The sequence below is a fragment of the Dendrobates tinctorius genome, unplaced genomic scaffold (genome assembly GCF_039654945.1).
Source record: "Dendrobates tinctorius isolate UK_male_01 unplaced genomic scaffold, ASM3965494v1 ptg000152l, whole genome shotgun sequence".
In the NCBI taxonomy this organism is placed as follows: Eukaryota; Metazoa; Chordata; class Amphibia; order Anura; family Dendrobatidae; genus Dendrobates; species Dendrobates tinctorius.
Window position 1 is genome coordinate 2,205,500 of NW_027361819.1, and position 22,048 is coordinate 2,227,547.

At 43.8% G+C, this 22,048-nt stretch overlaps 1 protein-coding gene across 1 annotated transcript; it reads left to right on the plus strand.

Annotated features, from left to right (window-relative positions):
- The first annotated feature begins 85 nt into the window (after window positions 1-85).
- Window positions 86-20,664, plus strand: LOC141050718 (uncharacterized). Its single transcript, XM_073547318.1, has 6 exons — window positions 86-1,162; window positions 1,580-1,696; window positions 13,395-13,485; window positions 13,662-19,531; window positions 19,672-19,970; window positions 20,497-20,664. The coding sequence occupies exons 1-6, from the start codon at window positions 1,106-1,108 to the stop codon at window positions 20,570-20,572; spliced, it is 6,510 nt and encodes a 2,169-aa protein (XP_073403419.1). The 5' UTR covers window positions 86-1,105; the 3' UTR covers window positions 20,573-20,664.
- Window positions 20,665-22,048: the final 1,384 nt, after the last annotated feature.

Sequence of the window (22,048 nt, forward strand, 5' to 3'; positions counted from 1 at the left end):
TCTATAAAGAGAACCATAGCGATTGAAGGGATCACGGTTGTTATTTTAGATTTCCCATCACTGGAGCTGAGGGTCCGAGGCCGCCACCCCCCATAACAGCCCCCAGCATTATCCCCCTCCACCATCTGTACAGGGGGCACAGTACAGTCAGGGGGTAACGTCCTCCTGGAGTCCCCAGACCCAGACTCCTCCATCAGAGGACAGAGAGAGAAGTGGGATCCGTCACCGCACAGAACACGTCTCCTCCAGAGTCCAGTGGTGGCGGCTTTACACCACTCCATCCGACGCTCCGCATTGGGCTTGGTGATGTACGGACTTGAAGTTCCCGGCGGGGGTGCAGGGTTTGTACAGGGGAGGTCTGGACTCTGCAGTTATGGGGTCCGCAGAGCGGTGGTGTCTTCTGCCCTCAGTGCCCCCCGCTCTGTAACGTTACGGGGTCTCCAATTCGAGGCTGAGCTGCTGCGGTTCTTTCCTTTTTACGACTACAACCCCCATCTGGGCTTTAATCTCCCCGGCTGCAGTGCATTGTGGGACGTGTTGTCGCCTCTGCTGTGCGGTCAGTGTGACATACACCACATCCCATTACGACACGTGCGGCGGCTGAAAACATCGAGTCCTCTGAGCAGCAGCGGACCTGCACGAATCATGGCCGCACCATGAAGTGTTACCTCCGCCGCTCAAACTTACAGATTGTCCCGTAAAAAGAAGGAGAACACCTGGGGGACGACGGACAGAGGAAGCCATGTTGTCACATGAGAGGGGGTCGCGTACGACCTTACAGGGACACATTATTTTCAGACATTGGAGACAGCGTGATTTAAGGGAGAAGTGCGCTAATCATTTGTGATCTCTGCAGACAGAGGCGTAAAATACCGGAGAGGGAGAACGGCGCAGTGGGCGGGGGCGTCTGGCCCTGAGAGGTCGGTGTCTCTGGCAGTGAAGGGGTTAGGGGGACAGAAGAGGAAGTGGATATTGTACAAGGAGAAATGCGCTGTGTACTGACACATTGCTGCGGTTTTATGGCCACTTCCCGCGACAAAGTCACATCAGACAGAAGCAGCCGTGCAGAGAGACGGCCAAGAGACCCTCCAAAGGCGACGGGAGCATGGAGTTCCTGCAGAGACATCTCCCCCGCGTGTACCAGGCCGTGCACAATGCGCTGGTGAGATTTGTGGGGGGAACAAATTATGTGACGCACCTGCGGGGATAATAATGTGACGCACCTCTGGGGAGGAAATAATGTGACGCACCTCTGGGGGAGGTAATAATGTGACGCACCTCTGGGGGAGGTAATAATGTGACGCACCTCTGGGGGAGGTAATGTGACGCACCTCTGGGGGTAATAATGTGACGCACCTCTGGGGGTAATAATGTGACGCACCTCTGGAGGTAATAATGTGACGCACCTATGGGGGTAATAATGTGACGCACCTATGGGGGTAATAATGTGACGCACCTCTGGGGGTAATAATGTGACGCACCTCTGGGGGTAATAATGTGACGCCCCTTCCTCTGTCTCTAGGGGAGGTACCGGTGATTCTGCCCCTTTGTCTGCAGTCGATTTATGTTTCTTTTGCAGGTCTATGTGACCAATATGACGGCGCAGATATTCGGAGCACCACCCAACGCCCCGCAGCCTAGAGACGCCCGCGCCAAGACCCCTCTACAGTCCGAGGACGCAGCAGCAAAGTCACAGGTCGGTGACATCCACATCTGCACCCAGAAAGCTGCTGTTTTGCTAAAGTGTTAGGAAACTACAATTCCCAGCATGCATTTTTTTGTTAAAGGGATTCCCCATATTATTGTGCACATTTGCTGTAGTTTAGCCATCGTCCACTAGGAGGCAGCAGTCTCTATGACTGTCATCACTAAATCTAGTAGATCCCAAAAGTGAGAGAGGAAGAGAGAGAGGACAGAAATCACCTCCTGGTGCTGTGGAGTCACATTGTGATCACATGACATCTCTCGCCATTCTGGGGAGATGAAGAGAGAGAAAGGAAGAGAGAGAAAGGAAGAGAGAGAAAGGAAGAGAGAGAAAGGAAGAGAGAGAAAGGAAGAGAGAGAAAGGAAGAGAGAGAAAGGAAGAGAGAGAAAGGAAGAGAGAGAAAGGAAGAGAGAGAAAGGAAGAGAGAGAAAGGAAGAGAGAGAAAGGAAGAGAGAGAAAGGAAGAGAGAGAAAGGAAGAGAGAGAAAGGAAGAGAGAGAAAGGAAGAGAGAGAAAGGAAGAGAGATGAGGGAGAAGGAGGAAGAGAGAGAGGAAGAGAAAGAGAGAGAGGAATAGAAAGACAGAAAGAGAGAGGGAGAGAGAGAGAAAGACAGAGAGAGAGGAAGAGAAAGAAAGAGAGAGAGGAAGAGAGAGAGAGGGAGAACGAGAGAGAGGAAGAGAAAGAAAGAGAGAGAGGAAGAGAGAGAGAGGGAGAACGAGAGACAGAGGAAGAGAGAGAGGAAGAGAAAAAGAGAGATGTCGCCATATAATATTATTCTACGAGCTTTAACTTTGATTATTTATCGGAAATGGAAACTATAAGAAGTTGCTATTGTTATAGTGCAGAGTGTATAAAGACACAAACATTAAGTGGAGTGTCACTTTAAGGAAATTCATAGGATCTCCTGGCCATGTTTTTTTTTTATGTTCTGGAAAGAAGAAGATTTTGTGGACAAACCTGATATTTATCACTCAGAATAAGTAATGTATGTACACAGTGACTACACCAGCAGAATAGTGAGTGCAGCTCTGGGGTATAATACAGGATGTAACTCAGGATCAGTAATGTAATGTATGTACACAGTGACTGCACCAGCAGAATAGTGAGTGCAGCTCTGGGGTATAATACAGGATGTAACTCAGGATCAGTAATGTAATGTATGTACACAGTGACTGCACCAGCAGAACAGTGAGTGCAGCTCTGGAGTATAATACAGGATGTAACTCAGGATCAGTAATGTAATGTATGTACACAGTGACTGCACCAGCAGAACAGTGAGTGCAGCTCTGGGGTATAATACAGGATGTAACTCAGGATCAGTAATGTAATGTATGTACACAGTGACTACACCAGCAGAATAGTGAGTGCAGCTCTGGGGTATAATACAGGATGTAACTCAGGATCAGTAATGTAATGTATGTACACAGTGACTGCACCAGCAGAACAGTGAGTGCAGCTCTGGAGTATAATACAGGATGTAACTCAGGATCAGTAATGTAATGTATGTACACAGTGACTGCACCAGCAGAACAGTGAGTGCAGCTCTGGAGTATAATACAGGATGTAACTCAGGATCAGTAATGTAATGTATGTACACAGTGACTGCACCAGCAGAATAGTGAGTGCAGCTCTGGGGTATAATACAGGATGTAACTCAGGATCAGTAATGTAATGTACAGTGCCTACAAGTAGTATTCAACCCCCTGCAGATTTAGCAGGTTTGATAAGATGCAAATAAGTTAGAGCCTTCAAACTTCACACAAGAGCAGGATTTATTAACAGATGCATAAATCTTACAAACCAAAAAGTTATGTTGCTCAGTTAAATTTTAATAAATTTTAAACATAAAAGTGTGGGTCAATTATTATTCAACCCCTAGGTTTAATATTTTGTGGAATAACCCTTGTTTGCAATTACAGCTAATAATCGTGTTTTATAAGACCTGATCAGGCCGGCACAGGTCTCTGGAGTTATCTTGGCCCACTCCTCCATGCAGATCTTCTCCAAGTTATCTAGGTTCTTTGGGTGTCTCATGTGGACTTTAATCTTGAGCTCCTTCCACAAGTTTTCAATTGGGTTAAGGTCAGGAGACTGACTAGGCCACTCCAACACCTTGATTTTTTGCCTCTTGAACCAGGCTTTGGTTTTGTTGGCTGTGTGCTTTGGGTCGTTGTCTTGTTGGAAGATGAAATGACGACCCATCTTAAGATCCTTGATGGAGGAGCGGAGGTTCTTGGCCAAAATCTCCAGGTAGGCCGTGCTATCCATCTTCCCATGGATGCGGACCAAATGGCCAGGCCCCTTGGCTGAGAAACAGCCCCACAGCATGATGCTGCCACCACCATGCTTGACTGTAGGGATGGTATTCTTGGGGTTGTATGCAGTGCCATCCAGTCTCCAAACGTCACGTGTGTGGTTGGCACCAAAGATCTCGATCTTGGTCTCATCAGACCAGAGAACCTTGAACCAGTCTGTCTCAGAGTCCTCCAAGTGATCATGAGCAAACTGTAGACGAGCCTTGACATGACGCTTTGAAAGTAAAGGTACCTTACGGGCTCGTCTGGAACGGAGACCATTGCGGTGGAGTACGTTACTTATGGTATTGACTGAAACCAATGTCCCCACTGCCATGAGATCTTCCCGGAGCTCCTTCATTGTTGTCCTTGGGTTAGCCTTGACTCTTCGGACAAGCCTGGCCTCGGCACGGGAGGAAACTTTCAAAGGCTGTCCAGGCCGTGGAAGGCTAACAGTAGTTCCATAAGCCTTCCACTTCCGGATGATGCTCCCAACAGTGGAGACAGGTAGGCCCAACTCCTTGGAAAGGGTTTTGTACCCCTTGCCAGCCTTGTGACCCTCCACGATCTTGTCTCTGATGGCCTTGGAATGCTCCTTTGTCTTTCCCATGTTGACCATGTATGAGTGCTGTTCACAAGTTTGGGGAGGGTCTTAAATAGTCAGAAAAGGCTGGAAAAAGAGATAATTAATCCAAACATGTGAAGCTCATTGTTCTTTGTGCCTGAAATACTTCTTAATACTTTAGGGGAACCAAACAGAATTCTGGTGGTTTGAGGGGTTGAATAATAAATGACCCTCTGAATAAACTTTTCACAATTTAAAAAAAAATTAAACAAAGAAATAACATTCTTTTTTGCTGCAGTGCATTTCACACTTCCAGGCTGATCTACAGTCCAAATGTCACAATGCCAAGTTAATTCCGAATGTGTAAACCTGCTAAATCTGCAGGGGGTTGAATACTACTTGTAGGCACTGTATGTACACAGTGACTGCACCAGCAGAATAGTGAGTGCAGCTCTGGGGTATAATACAGGAGGTAACTCAGGATCAGTAATGTAATGTATGTACACAGTGACTGCACCAGCAGAATAGTGAGTGCAGCTCTGGGGTATAATACAGGATGTAACTCAGGATCAGTAATGTAATGTATGTACACAGTGACTGCACCAGCAGAATAGTGAGTGCAGCTCTGGGGTATAATACAGGATGTAACTCAGGATCAGTAATGTAATGTATGTACACAGTGACTGCACCAGCAGAACAGTGAGTGCAGCTCTGGAGTATAATACAGGAGGTAACTCAGGATCAGTAATGTAATGTATGTACACAGTGACTGCACCAGCAGAATAGTGAGTGCAGCTCTGGAGTATAATACAGGATGTAACTCAGGATCAGTAATGTAATGTATGTACACAGTGACTGCACCAGAAGAACAGTGAGTGCAGCTCTGGAGTATAATACAGGAGGTAACTCAGGATCAGTAATGTAATGTATGTACACAGTAACTGCACCAGCACAATAGTGAGTGCAGCTCTGGAGTATAATACAGGATGTAACTCAGGATCAGTAATGTAATGTATGTACACAGTGACTGCACCAGCAGAATAGTGAGTGCAGCTCTGGAGTATAATACAGGAGGTAACTCAGGGTCAGTAATGTATGTACACAGTGACTGCACCAGCAGAATAGTGAGTGCAGCTCTGGAGTATAATACAGGATGTAACTCAGGATCAGTAATGTAATGTATGTATACAGTGACTGCACCAGCAGAATGGTGAGTGCAGCTCTGGGGTATAATACAGGATGTAACTCAGGATCAGTAATGTAATGTATGTACACAGTGACTGCACCAGCAGAATAGTGAGTGCAGCTCTGGGGTATAATACAGGATGTAACTCAGGATCAGTAATGTAATGTATGTACACAGTGACTGCGAATAGTAAGTGCAGCTCTGGAGTATAATACAGGATGTAACTCAGGATCAGTAATGTAATGTATGTACACAGTGACTGCACCAGCAGAATAGTGAGTGCAGCTCTGGAGTATAATACAGGAGGTAACTCAGGATCAGTAATGTAATGTATGTACACAGTGACTACACCAGCAGAATAGTGAGTGCAGCTCTGGAGTATAATACAGGATGTAACTCCGGATCAGTAATGTAATGTATGTACACAGTGACTGCACCAGCAGAATAGTGAGTGCAGCTCTGGAGTATAATACAGGATGTAACTCAGGATCAGTAATGTAATGTATGTACACAGTGACTGCACCAGCAGAATAGTGAGTGCAGCTCTGGAGTATAATACAGGATGTAACTCAGGATCAGTAATGTAATGTATGTACACAGTGACTGCACCAGCAGAATAGTGAGTGCAGCTCTGGAGTATAATACAGGATGCAACTCAGGATCAGTAAAAGTATGTATGTACACAGTGACTGCACCAGCAGAATAGTGAGTGCAGCTCTGGAGTATAATACAGGATGTAACTCAGGATCAGTAATGTATGTACACAGTGACTGCACCAGCAGAATAGTGAGTGCAGCTCTGGAGTATAATACAGGATGCAACTCAGGATCAGTAATGTATGTATGTACACAGTGACTGCACCAGCAGAATAGTGAGTGCAGCTCTGGAGTATAATACAGGATGTAACTCAGGATCAGTAATGTATGTACACAGTGACTGCACCAGCAGAATAGTGAGTGCAGCTATGGAGTATAATACAGGATGTAACTCAGGATCAATAATGTAATGTATGTATACAGTGACTGCACCAGCAGAATGGTGAGTGCAGCTCTGGGGTATAATACAGGATGTAACTCAGGATCAGTAATGTAATGTATGTACACCGTGACTGCACCAGCAGAATAGTGAGTGCAGCTCTGGAGTATAATACAGGATGCAACTCAGGATCAGTAATGTATGTATGTACACAGTGACTGCACCAGCAGAATAGTGAGTGCAGCTCTGGAGTATAATACAGGATGTAACTCAGGATCAGTAATGTATGTACACAGTGACTGCACCAGCAGAATAGTGAGTGCAGCTCTGGAGTATAATACAGGATGTAACTCAGGATCAGTAATGTAATGTATGTACACAGTGACTGCACCAGCAGAATAGTGAGTGCAGCTCTGGAGTATAATACAGGATGTAACTCAGGATCAGCAATGTAATGTATGGCTTTGTGGGTGAGGGTAATAAGTTTATACTGAATTCTGGAGTGGATGGGTAGCCAGTGTAATGACTGGCACAAGGTAGAGGCATCGGTGTAACGATTGGTGAGGAATATGATCCTGGCTGCAGCATTCAAGACAGATTGGAGGAGGGAGAGTTTGGTAAGAGGGAGACCGATTAGAAGAGAGTTACAATAGTCGAGACGAGAATGAATAAGAGAAACAGTAAGAGTTTTTGCAGAGTCAAAAGTAAGAAAAGGTCGAATTCTAGAAATGTTTTTGAGGTGCAGATGACAAGAGCGAGCCAGTGATCGAATGTGGGGGGCAAAGGAAAGCTCGGAATCAAGTATGACCCCAAGACAGCGGGCATGTTGCTGGGGAGTAATAGTGGAACCACAGACGGAAATGGCAATGTCGGGTGTAGGTACATTAGTAGAGGGAGGAAACACAAGGAGTTCAGTCTTTGACAGGTTCAGTTTCAGATATAGTGAGGACATGATATTAGACGCAGCGTTTAGACAATCGCCGGTGTTTTCTAGAAAGGCTGGCGTGATGTCAGGAGAAGAAGCGTATAATTGGGTGTCATCAGCATAGAGATGGTACTGGAAACCAAATCTACTGATTGTTTGACCAATAGGGGCAGTGTACAAGGAGAAGAGGAGGGGGCCTAGAACCGATCCTTGGGGGACCCCAACAGTAAGGGGAAGGTGAGAGGAGGAGGAACCGGCAAAAGAAACAGTAAAGGAGCGGTCAGAGAGATAGGAGGAGAACCAGGAGAGAACGGTGTCCTTGAGGCCAATGGAATGGAGCATAGTGAGGAGGAGCTGATGATCCACAGCGTCGAATGCTGCAGAGAGATCCAAGAGAATTAGCATGGAGTAATGACCATTTGATTTAGCTGTTAGCAGATCATTAGAGACTTTAGTGAGGGCAATTTCAGTGGAGTGTAAAGAGCGGAAACCGGATTGGAGAGGGTCGAGAAGAGAGTTTTCTGAGAGATAGCGGATAAGACGGGAGTGGACCAGGCGTTCCAGGAGTTTAGAGATGAAGGGAAGATTAGAGACAGGTCTATAGTTAGCGGCACAGTTTTGGTCGAGGGATGGTTTTTTAAGTAGTGGATGTATGATGGCATGCTTAAATGAGGAGGGAAAAATACCAGTAGAGAGAGAGAGGTTAAATATTTTAGTTAGGTGAGGGGTGACAGCAGGGGAAAGGGACTGGAGGAGATGTGACGGAAATGGGTCACTGGTGCAAGTAGTTGGGCAAGAAGATGCAAGGAGCCTGCTTACTTCTTCTTCTGTGACTGGTTCAAAATCAGAGAGTGAGTTAGATGCAGTGGGGGAGGGAGGACGGTGCATGGTATGAGGGGATTTGGAGATAATTTCCTGTCGGATCTGGTCAATTTTTTCTTTGAAGTAATTGGCCAGATCGTCAGCTCGGAGCTCCGTGGTTGGGGCCTGTACTCTTGGATTGAGTAGAGAATGAAAAGTGTCAAAGAGACGTTTCGGGTTATTGGACAGTGAGGTGATGAGGGTGTTGAAATAGGTTTGTTTGGAGAGGTGAAGGGCAGTGTTGTATGTTCTAAGCATAAACTTAAAATGGATGAAATCTTCGTGTAGATTGGATTTTCTCCACAGACGTTCGGCGCACCTGGAGCACCGCTGCAGGAAACGTGTTTGCACCGTGTGCCAGGGTTGTCGCCGTCTGCGTTGTGGTGTTCTATTTATAGGGGGTGCAAATTCATCCGTTTGAAGTGTTTCATTGTAATGCTTCAATGCAGAATCAGGACATGAGAGGGAGGAGATAGGGGCCAATGAAGACTGCAAGTTCTTCATAAGTTTCTGGGTGTTAATGGCCTGTATGTTTCTATAAGTCTGGACAGTGGGGGTGACCTGAGCAGCCTGGCAGTTCTTTATAGAGAATTAAAGAAGATTGTGGTCAGAGAGCGGGAGAGGGGAGTTTGCAAAATCATCCACTGCACAAAGCCGAGAGAAGACCAAGTCGAGGGAGTGTCCGTCTTCATGCGTTGGAGAATTAGTGAGCTGCGAAAGGCCAAATGAGGAGGTTAGAGATAAAAGGTGAGTAGCAGATGGGGAGAGGGGAAGAGCAATGGGGATGTTGAAATCTCCCATGATGAGGGTAGGGATGTCACAGGAGAGAAAATGTGGAAGCCAAGTGGCAAAATGATCCAGGAACTGATGGGAGGGGCCGGGAGGACGATACACCACCGCCACTTGCATGGAGAAGGGGGTGTAGAGTCTGACGGCATGGACCTCAAAAGAAGGGAAGACTAGTGAGGGTAGTTGAGGGATAACCTGAAAGGTACATTTTGGTGATAGGAGCAGACCATCGCCTCCACCAGCTCTATTGTCTGATCTTGGGGTATGAGAGAAGTGTAGCCCCCCATATGAAAGAGCAGCAGCAGCGGTAGTATCTGACTGCTGGATCCAGGTTTCAGTAAGAGCCAGGAGGTTAAGAGAATTAGAAAGGAAGAAGTCATGAATGAAGGAGAGTTTGTTACACACTGAGCGAGAATTCCAAAGTGCACAATTAAGAGAGATAGATTGCATGCAGGGAATATTAATAAGATTAGAGGGGTTTCTGAGTGTAGCAGTCGGGGGTTTTGACTCTCTATAACATGGGGGACCAGGGTTGGGAGCAATGTCTCCTGCGACTAGGAGAAGGAGGATAGAAAGAGTGAGCAGATGGTTAAGTGATTTGTGAGAGCGTCTCTGGTGTTGAATGGTGGGACTGCCTGGATCTGTGCAATTTAACAATGTGAAAAGAGCGTGAGTGCTATACATAGGAGAGGAAAGGAGTGAGGGGCCAATATGGATGGAGTGTGGAGAATTAATGCCAGGGCGGTGGATGTGTGTGAATGCAGCGGCCAGGATATAAATTACACAAATGCATATGGTATAAATTTGTTGTACTCCAATTGTACCGGGAGTAGATGTATATAAATGTCTTACCTGTCTCCTGCCCTGTCTAACATCCATGTTATAACTGCCAGAAGTACTTTGATACATGTACTTAGATTACATGTGCATAAATGCCCCCTGCATAAATGCTCCCCCTAGCTATGTCCGAATATATAGGAGATTAAGGCTAAGTTTTTTTTTTTTTTTTTGGCTCTCTCTTCTCGTTAATCAATCACACTAAATTGAGACACCAGGACCCAATAAAATGTTGTGGTCAAATAAACACATGTCCAGCACTACATGGATCATAAAGCACTTTGAAAAGTTTCTTGACCTCACAACATAAGGGGACAAGCAGAGTAAGTTGAAAAAACTATATACCAGATATAAGTTTGCAGAGTTGAAAACACATAGATAGCATTCAGGATTAACTGCTTGCTGACATTGAATGGAGACACAGGAGTGGATTCAGAGCAGAGATTGGAAAAGCTGGTTACCTGTATGAAGAGAATAGAGATGCGTGTCACATTCATCCATGTTATAACTGCCAGAAGTACTTTGATACATGTACTTAGATTACATGTGCATAAATGCCACCCCTGCACTGGCTACCCATCCACTCCAGAATTCAGTATAAACTTATTACCCTCACCCACAAAGCCCTCCATGGCTCAGCACCACCCTACATCTCCTCCCTTGTTTCAGTATACCACCCTACCCGCGCCCTCCGTTCTGCTGATGACCTGAGGTTAGTATCCTCAATAGTCAGAACCTCCCACTCCCGTCTCCAAGACTTTACACGTGCCGCGCCAATTCTTTGGAATGCACTTCCCAGGTCAATACGATTAGTCCCCAATCCCCACAATTTTAAGCGTGTCCTGAAAACGCATTTATTCAGACTGGCCTATCGCCTCAACACATTAACCTAATCTATCCCTGTGTGGCACAGCCAAAAGTTTTACCATAACCAGGTTCCCAGCATCATGTTCCCACATGCTTTATGCATCCATTAGCCCTCTGTGTCTGTACTGTTACACACTTAACATTATGGCTGGTCCATACAATCAGAGCAACTGTTACCACCCACCTTTCGTGTCTACCTCTTTCCTCATAGACTGTAAGCTTGCGAGCAGGGCCCTCACTCCTCTTGTTATTTGTTATAATCTACTGTATGTGATTATTGTTATGCTGTAATGTCTATTGTCTGTACAAATCCCCTCTGAAATGTAAAGTGCTGCGGAATATGTCGGCGCTATAAAAATAAAATTTATTATTATTATTATTACACAGTGACTGCACCAGCAGAATAGTGAGTGCAGCTCTGGGGTATAATACAGGAGGTAACTCAGGATCAGTAATGTAATGTATGTACACAGTGACTGCACCAGCAGAATAGTGAGTGCAGCTCTGGAGTATAATACAGGATGTAACTCAGGATCAGCAATGTAATGTATGTACACAGTGACTGCACCAGCAGAATAGTGAGTGCAGCTCTGGGGTATAATACAGGGTGTAACTCGGGATCAGCAATGTAATGTATGTACACAGTGACTGCACCAGCAGAATAGTGAGTGCAGCTCTGGGGTATAATACAGGGTGTAACTCAGGATCTGTAATATAATGTATGTACACAGTGACTGCACCAGCAGAATAGTGAATGCAGCTCTGGGGTATAATACAGGGTGTAACTCAGGATCAGTAATATAATGTATGTACACAGTGACTGCACCAGCAGAATAGTGAGTGCAGCTCTGGGGTATAATACAGGGTGTAACTCAGGATCAGTAATATAATGTATGTACACAGTGACTGCACCAGCAGAATAGTGAGTGCAGCTCTGGGGTATAATACAGGGTGTAACTCAGGATCAGTAATATAATGTATGTACACAGTGACTGCACCAGCAGAATAGTGAGTGCAGCTCTGGGGTATAATACAGGGTGTAACTCAGGATCAGTAATATAATGTATGTACACAGTGACTGCACCAGCAGAATAGTGAGTGCAGCTCTGGGGTATAATACAGGGTGTAACTCAGGATCAGTAATATAATGTATGTACACAGTGACTGCACCAGCAGAATAGTGAGTGCAGCTCTGGAGTATAATACAGGATGTAACTCAGGATCAGTAATATAATGTATGTACACAGTGACTGCACCAGCAGAATAGTGAGTGCAGCTCTGGGGTATAATACAGGGTGTAACTCAGGATCAGTAATATAATGTATGTACACAGTGACTGCACCAGCAGAATAGTGAATGCAGCTCTGGGGTATAATACAGGGTGTAACTCAGGATCAGTAATATAATGTATGTACACAGTGACTGCACCAGCAGAATAGTGAGTGCAGCTCTGGGGTATAATACAGGGTGTAACTCAGGATCAGTAATATAATGTATGTACACAGTGACTGCACCAGCAGAATAGTGAGTGCAGCTCTGGGGTATAATACAGGGTGTAACTCAGGATCAGTAATGTATGTACACAGTGACTGCACCAGCAGAATAGTGAGTGCAGCTCTGGGGTATAATACAGGGTGTAACTCAGGATCAGTAATGTAGTGTATGTACACAGTGACTGCACCAGCAGAATAGTGAGTGCAGCTCTGTAGTATAATACCGGACGTATTAGCAGTAATATGATGGCTGTACCCGTTTTCTCCTGCCTCCAATGATGTGACTGAACACGGATCCAGACATGAACAGCTGTTGAGAGGATGAAGTGTCTTTATTACATAGAGAACATGTAAGATGTAGGATCCTTACGGAGAGGGAAGTGAGGTCAGCAGCGACAGTGGTCAGGAATCTCACTGTGATGCATCTGGGGAAATAAGAGAGTTTTCTAATGATGGAAATGGAGATAACACAATGGTGAGCAGGAACATGTGAGGAGCGGGCAGAGACCACAGTTTTGCTTCAAGGCATCTTCCTCTTTCTTTATGCGGCAACATAATAATAATAGAAATTTCAGGTCACCACCGATCATTGCTCTGTCTCCTCCACCTTCTGACAGATGTTAGTCAGGTTTGCAGATTATTACATTTATGACTTCTCTGCAGATCATTGCATCTAACACGGAGCAGGACAAGAAACTGGTGCAACCTGGGCAGCAACTCAAGAGGTAATGGGGCCCACTCCCACATCCAAGGTCCACATCTTGACCTTGCAGAGAGACCCCCTTCTGTGTCTGACCGTCCCTGCTGTAACCTCAGGGTTTCCAGTTTATACATTGTCTTCTACACAACTGTCATTCTTGTACCTTGTTCATTTTAACTGGTTTCATTTTCGGACAGGGTACAGATCAGATGACCTTAGCGGCAGATGTGTCATCAGAAGAAGCCGTTCTGGAGGCCACGGAGGAGCGTATGAAGATGATCCAGCAAGGTAAACCTTGTAAAGAAAAAATAAGTGAATAAATATTCTCACCCATGTCGTAAAGCAATATATCCTGCATCAGGGAACCCTAAGCTGTAACAGGGGTTGCCTCAATTTCCTTAAACATGTCCTCGAGTTATCCGCATAGGTTGGTGACGTTCATATGTTCTTATTCCCAACCTCAGATGTTGAGAGCCAAGCACAGGAGACAGCGGTCAAACATCGGAAGGAAAATATAGCAAGAAAACATGTTGACTATCATCATACAATTAGCGATGCCAATGATACCTTCAGTCACCAAGATGAAAGCCACAGCAAAGCCACCACCACAGATGATCAGAAGCCACCAAAAACAGAAGACGAAATCCTACACAGTGAAGTCCAACCAGTCATTTATGAAAAGGTGCAGAAGGTAAACCAAGAAGCACTTGTGAATGAAGATCACTTAAAGATCAAGACGGAGAAAAAATCTATTTCAAGGCTTGAATATTTGTTGAGGGACCTAGAAACAATGACTTATCAGGAACATGAGGTTTCGCCTAATAGAGATCAAGTTCCCAGGAGAAACTTAGATTTTGAAATGAAAGAAAATTCTCTTAGTAAAGTGAATGTTTCTCCAAGTCTAGGGCAGACCATCACTATTCAAGACATCTCAGAGGAAGCTACAATTTGTCATCTGACAGTAACATCAGAAGAACTTGACCAGGAACCAACCGAAGATGTTTTAGCTACTCCACTCATAATGGAATATGATGACTTAGATGTACCAGATATCAAAGGACAACATAAAAAGTTGGTTACACCAGTCAGTGCAGAAGACAAGTCTCCTAGTGATCAAGGAGAAGAGGCAAGGAAGACTTGGGAACATCTTCATGAGACGGCTGTTCGTCTAGCATTACACTGTGATTTATTTCAAGATATTGACCAAGAGTTTGAGACATTAGAATCTGTAGAAATCCCCCAAAACACTCATGTAGATCAAAGAAATTTAAGGAGCTGCAACAAGCAAGGGGATAGCGGAGAACATCAAGAAAAGGTTTCACATGACCAAAAGGAGGTGAAGGAACTTGACTCAGAAGAGAAGGAACTGCCAGATGAGGTTAGCAGTGTTTCCGAATTAGTAGAAGACTGTCAACCTACTGAACAAGGTCAAAGAGTTGAGAAGATGAGAAGAAGAGTTCACTTCTCCCCAAGTATTGAAGAAAGGGAACAGATGTCAGAGGATATTTTGTGTATAAAGATTGAGGGGGCGCAGGAACCGATCAGTAAATACATGGAACACCCACCAAACTTACACCCAAGAACAGAATCAGGTGTATTACCAATTGATGAAGAAGAGAATATTGGATTCATAAGCAGCAACCAAGTTATTGAGACGGCAATGATGGATCCAAACACTGAGAGGGATCAGGTGAAACGACTGCATGCGGGAAGCTCTGTATGGTACGATGGGCTTGAAATGTCAACACACACAGATGAGGAGACATGTAAATCCATAGGTGACGTGACCTACCAGAGCGTGACTTTAGGCTTTCCATCAGAGGAGAATGCCAATATGTTCCCAAATGAAAAGTCATTGGAGGAACTTTCTAATGATGTTCGCAATGTTGAGGAGATGCAGGATAGTGAAGAGGGCCAAATCAAAAACTCAATGCCTACCTTACATAATAACCTAACTCATTCAGATATGGATTGTGAGGTGGAATATGATCATGGAGAAAGTACACAGAGGTTTGATAAGATTGATGGTCCTTTAGAAAAAAGTTATGAGATTGTCTCCGATCCTTCAAACCAAGAAGGATCACATTTTACAGAGCTCAAAGTTACAGAATCTCTGGAAGTTGAAAGTCAGTCAAGTGAAGAAATCAAGGTGGATCTCTTTTTACATGAGGATGCAGTATTAATGAAACAACAGGTCCATGCAGAAGTAGATAGTAAAGATACTGATAGTAAGCAGAAACTACTTCAGCTATCGTGCCACCCATTAGTGGAGGAAGAGTCAACCGAAGGAGGAATAATACCGATGACTGATAAATTATATTTACATGAGAGCAGACTGGAGGGTGAACCTGGACCAAGTGAGGATACAGTTTTAGTGAATACACCAGATGGACACAACATGCAAACATCTGTCCGAGAGCTGGATACTTCCAAATATGATCAAATACAAGATGACATCATCAGTATTGAATCGAAGAGACGTCTCTCAACAGACTCATCAAATATTGACAATGTCCAAACAGCTGAAGATCCATCAGAAGAAAACAGTGAAGGGTCTGAAGGAATAAACCATCCCACGATGACTGAGGCTCAAAATGAAGACGTCATGGCTGGGAAGCAATATCACGATGTAGGAGATTTAAGAGAAATTAGGCCTCTAAGTGAGCAATTAGAAGAACATATGAGGGTGAAGGTGGAATACCAGATACAGGAAATGGAGGATTACATGTGGTATAAACAAGAAAGTTACCAAAATGATGGCCTTATTATCTACAGTGAGAGCATTGAGGAGGCAGAGGCTCCAAAAGATCCTACAGGGAACGCAAAGGAATCATCTGAGGAGTCTGAAAGTGAAGTCAGCTTGAAAGATGGAGTTGGAGGACAACCCAATCAGAAAGTCATTTCCTCAGATGAAAATGCAACCAATGAGGCCAAATCTAGAAACCAAAGTCTTTCTGTATACACAGAAAGTGCCCTTGGAACAGATTATGAGTTAGAAGGCATCTGTAAGCATACAGAGACAGGATTTGACCTATTATCAGAAATCCAGTCTGTGATCAATACGTGTCCGTCAGAACAGGACATTTCTGAAGTGATAGAGAGATCAGAGATCGCTCACAGTGTTTCTACAGTAGTCAATTTTCTAGCAGATACAATAGAATCAAAATTCCAAATTGATAATGTCAATAAAGATTTAGATCTCCAACATATGGTCATACCAGGTCACTCAGTGGACAAGAACTCAGAAAATCTGCCGGAAGAAATTCAAACTTCTCTGACTTCAGATGAAGCTCAATCTCTAGAAAGAGTCACGGAACTAGAGATTTCATTGGACAGTGGAACGCTTAGCCACTCTGAAGTAATCGTTGACAAAGCCATCTTATCTGAACTTCATTCAGTGATGTCAATGTATCATCCTGCGGAAGTCTTGGAAATTACGTCTATTACGAATGAAGGTCAGTTAGATAAAGGAGTGGACGTTGTAGGTCAAGCTGATGAAGAAATTTTGGAGCATGAAAACAATGAAGAAAGTAGTCTTGGTCTCCTTCTTTCAGAAGAACTTGGATCCCTTATAGAATCCGTGCAGACTTTTAAGGAAGATCATAATTCCTCTATTTGTATTGCTGCCTCTGAGACCATGATAGAAGTTTCTGATACTGGTTTGGACACCAACAATACCTCAGCAGAGATCTCAGAAAATAAGGAAGAAGATGGGAAAATAGGAGAAGATCAATCTTCTGTTATTTTGTTATTTTCAAATGGAAAATCAGGAGATCAAATTCTAGATAGTGTCAAGGAACTGGAGATTTTATTAGATACTGGATCTCCATCTGAAGTTAACAATGAAGTGATCGTAGGTTCCAACTCAGAATCATATTCCGATAAAGTTGAAGGAGGTGATGACCATTTATCTAATATGGACACTTCTGTGGAAGTGATTGTGTCTACTATTAATGTAGGTCAGTCAGATAAAGAGATGGAAGATGTAGGTTTTTCTAATGAGGAAACTATTTGTGAGATCTTTTCAGAGAAAATTACTGCAGAGCATGAAAGTTCTGAAGAACATAGTCCTGGTCTCCATCTTTCAGAAGAACTTAGATCCCTGATAGACGCGAAGCAAATATTAAAGGAAGAATTTAATTCTTCCATGGAAATTGCTGTCACTGAGACTATTATAGAAGTTTCAGATGTTGGTCCGGACACCAACAATACATCAGTAGAGATTCTAGAGGTATCAGAAAATAAAAAGGAAGATGCACAAGCAGAAAATCAACCTTTTGTTACACTAGATGAAACATCAAATGGACAATTAGGATATCAAATTCCAGATAGGGTCAATGAGCCAAAGATTTTATTAGGTTCTGGATCTCCTGCTGAGGACAACATTGAAGTAATCGAAGGATCCACCTTGAAATCATATACTGAAACATTGGAAGGAGGGGATGATCTTTTATCCAACATGAACCTCTCTGATCAAGTCAATGATTCTCCTATGAATGTAGATGTGTCATATAAATGGTTGGAAGATGGGGGTCAATCTGATGATCCATCCGTTGTAGATAGTTTTTCCGAAAGTCTCAAACACCAAGGAAAAGCTAAGGAGAATTACCCTGAAATGTGTTTATCATCCGAACTCGGATCCATTACAGATCTTGAGCATTCATTTGAAGAACATCGTTATTCTTCCATTACCGTCACCAAGACTCAGGTTGAAGCTACTGAATTTAATAATGTCTTGACAGAGACAGAAAATGTTTTTTCAAAAGAAATTGATCCTTCATCAGAAATTTGCAGTGACCACACAGTGGAGAAGACTTCAGAAAGCAAAGAAGATGAGAAAGAAGAAAGTCAACCTTCTGAAATTATAGATTATACATTTAGAAAACAATTTGGGAATCTTGAAGTCTATGAGCCTGTAATTCATACAGAAACTGGATCTATTGCCGAATACATTGACACAATATTGGGATCTACCTCAGAACATTCTCAAGATGAAGGTGTTCTCCTATCAGATCTTCACTTAGTCAAAAAGACAGATCAGAATACAGATGTCATTAGCGTTATCTCTAGTACTGGTAAAGAAGACATATTGGACACACGTAAACCTTGTGATATACTGGTTGAAACAGCTGTTCCAGTTGATATCATTCTAGATAATGTTATTACAGGTGAACCAGAGAATAACCTTATCCCTGACCACACAGTGGAGAAGACTTCAGAAAATAAGAAAGAAAAGAAAGAAGAAAGTCAACCTTCCGAAACTATGGATGATACATTTAGAAAACAATTTGGAAATCTTGAAGTCCATGAGCCTGTGATTCATACCGAAAGTGGATCTATTGTCGAATACATTGACACAATATTGGGATCTACCTCAGAACATTCTCAAGATGAAAGTGTTCTCCTATCAGATCTTCACTTAGTCAAGAAAACAGATAACACAACAGATGTCATTAGTGTTGTCTGTAAAGAAGACACATTCGACACATGTAAAGCTCGTGATATACTAGTTGATTCAACTGCCCAAGTTGATATTATTCCAGATAATGTTATTCCAGATGAACAGCTGAAGAACCAGAATGACACCTCAGATATCTGTCATGCAGAAGAACATGGATCCAGTTTTGTTTGTCGCCTAGAGCCTGAAGAAAATCAACCCAACTGTTCATCTCAAATTTTCATTGAAGAATCTCACATTGCTATGGGCATTGTCAATACTGCAGAAGAAAATGTAAATGTACTGCTGGTAGATTATGAACCCAAAGAAATTGATCTTTTATCTGAAATTCAGTCTGTGATTACCTCAGATTACTCAGTGGAAGCCTCAACAAGTATGTCTACTGTAGAGGTCATTGAAGTTGCTGGAGAAGACCTCTTTATAAAGTCTATTACAAAAGACGAAAAGGAAGATTCTGAGGAGATGAACCAAAAGTTAGGTCCTTCAGAACCTGGTAATGACCTGGACAAGAAGCTTCCTGACCAAGATCACTCTCGACCAACTTTGTCCATAGTCACCCATCATACTGAAGACATCGCTAGTGTTGATATCAATGAATTATCAAATACAGCACATTTTGGTTCATCAGACTTAGAGCTCAGGTTACCTCCAAATATGGATCATATCAAGAAAGAATCGGTTGAAGGTGAAGAAGAAGCCTTGTGTTCAGATCAAAACGAACAAGTCGTCACAATTCTCACCGACAAACGTCCAATACTAAAAGAGCCACCAGCCCGTATGGAAATGAATGAAGACCAAGAGAAACCTCTAGAAGATCTCAGAGGAACAATGAAGGAACCGAGTGTGGAGGAAGACTATGAAATTGACAACAGTCTGGTAAGTGTTGGCCATTTATCTGCTTTGACTACATAGTGTTCACAGCATGCTGTAAAGTGAGCATGATTCTTTATATAGACAGATTTCAGACATGTTGTGCCTTTATATAATGCAGTTGTCAAATGTTGTTTTGCCCATAGTTTCCTCATAATACACTGGACATCAGCGCCCAAAAGAGCCGCGTGCAGTTACGTAGAAAAACATCTATTCGGCGTAAGCAGGGGCAGCGCCAAGTCCCATCAGAGAGTGAACCCGTCGAACCACCTCAGCCAATACCCAGGCCTCGGCCAATGGGAGTACCAATATTTCCAGGAAAATTGCCAATATTTCCAATGGCTCCTGCCGTATCAAATCCTACAGAAGAAAAGAAGGAAGAGAAGCCTGCTGAAGCAGAGGAGAACCTTATCAAGCCCAAGAAGGGAATACCAAGGCACGCTGGGTAAGGATCACTGGCCAGTAGACATTACAGATCATGAAAGGATCCAGTCCAAGGACCTCATAGGGTTCCTCTACAAAAGTTCTGAGACTCTTGATTTGTGCTTGTAATGACAGTATAACAGAAGTCCTAGAACTGGTGTCAGGGAAGGAATTGGGAACCTTCAATATGGGAATGGGTGCAATGACTATATTTGAGGCCCTCTCTATTGGGGTGGAAGGGGATATTGAGGGGTATGCCACCATTAGTTTCAGATTGAATCCATAGCCCAAAATAGAGAAAAAACTATTTCAGATTTTCATCTGGACGCTGACAAACAGTGAAAATCCTAACTTCTGTAATGACATTGAGGGCTGTAAAATTCCCTGCACGGCTTCCAGCAATCACCACCATCGGGAGAAACCCTACTGGGATGTCACCAAGGCATAAATTCCATAATTTCTCCCCCCCATACCTCAGCTAGGAGTAATATGATGGGGGGGGGAAACGTAAGCTTAGCATTAACGATCCCCCCTCTCTGTATGGACAGGTTCGGGATCCCGCACCCCCAGATGATGCAGGAGCTGCAGTCACGCCTGAAGAGGAAGAAGAAGCCAAATGAGTGACCGGCGGGGGGGATTATGGTGAAAATACTTAATGTATTGTAAATAAAAATCATTAATAAAGATTGTCTATGAAATGTACGATGAGAAAAAGACCGCCACGTGTTACTCGCATCATTGTGGTCACTAAGTACTGTGTAATAGGGGAGGTATTCAGTGACCCCCATCACATTACTCGTAACCCCTCTAAATAGTGCGTAATGGCAGTGCCGACAGATTCCGTATAGCAGTACCTCCTACATAAATGCTTGTTCTCATCTATTGAGCCCCCATAACAGCACCAGTCCCAGGGACCTCAGACAGTGTAAATAGGGACCCCATTTATTGCCAACCAAGGAGCCCTTATAACATAGCAGTGCATCCCCAGAGACCGTGCCCACCACAACAACGGCATTTAGACCCCACCACAAAGCCTCCATAACAGTCCCTACCACAGATCCCCCATACAGTCCCTACCACAGCATCCCAAAATTTTACCAATCACAGATCCCTCATAACCATGCTAATCCCAGAGACCCTATAGATTGTTAACCACAAAGACCCCCCAGGGCCCATCACAGTGACTCCATATATTACTCACATAGAGACTCCATGGTTCCAACCGTAGACCCCATACAGTGCCCAAAGTGACCACTATATTTTACTAAATATGGAGACCCCATACATTGCTAACAAGAGATCCCATATGTTACCAACCATAGAGCCCCCATAACAGCTCCAACCCCAGAGACCCCATATAGTGCCCATCACAGCGTTCCTATATATTTACCAACCACAGATCCCCATAACAGTACCAATACCAGAGACCCCATGCATAGCTAACCACAAAGACCATCCCAGTGACCCCATATATTAGTAACCATAGAGACCCCATACAGTGCTAACCACCGAGACCCTATACAAAGTCCATTACAACCTCATATATCATCCACAAAGCCCCCATAATTGTGGTAACCAGAAAGATCCCAATAACAGTGCCAATCTAAGAGACCCCATACATAGCTAAGCACAAAGGTCCCATACAGTGCCCATCACAGTGACCACCTTATACTACTAACCATAGAGACCCCATACAGTGTTAATCACGTAGACCTCATTTATGGCTGACCTTAGAACCCCGATATAGCAACATACACCGATCCTCTATTGTACGAGCCACACCGCCCTATATAGTCTCTTCCCCAGTGACCTAGCATGGTAACAACCAAAGTACCCATGATATTATTCAAGTCATAGACACCCATGGAGTGCCAAACACAAAGCCTCCGTAATAGTGCCAGGTACGTATTTGTTACAAGGTGCTTGCTTTAGATCCCCTAATGACACCTTGCCATGGACCACCATAATAGAAACGTTCTCCTGTAACCTCTGGTCCTACTGAAGTCGTCTAACCAGTCATCCCACTTCCAGGCGTCATGTGCTGTACCAAGTCCAGTCCCTCTGAATCCAGGAGACACGTGATGCGAGGTATCTCATCCT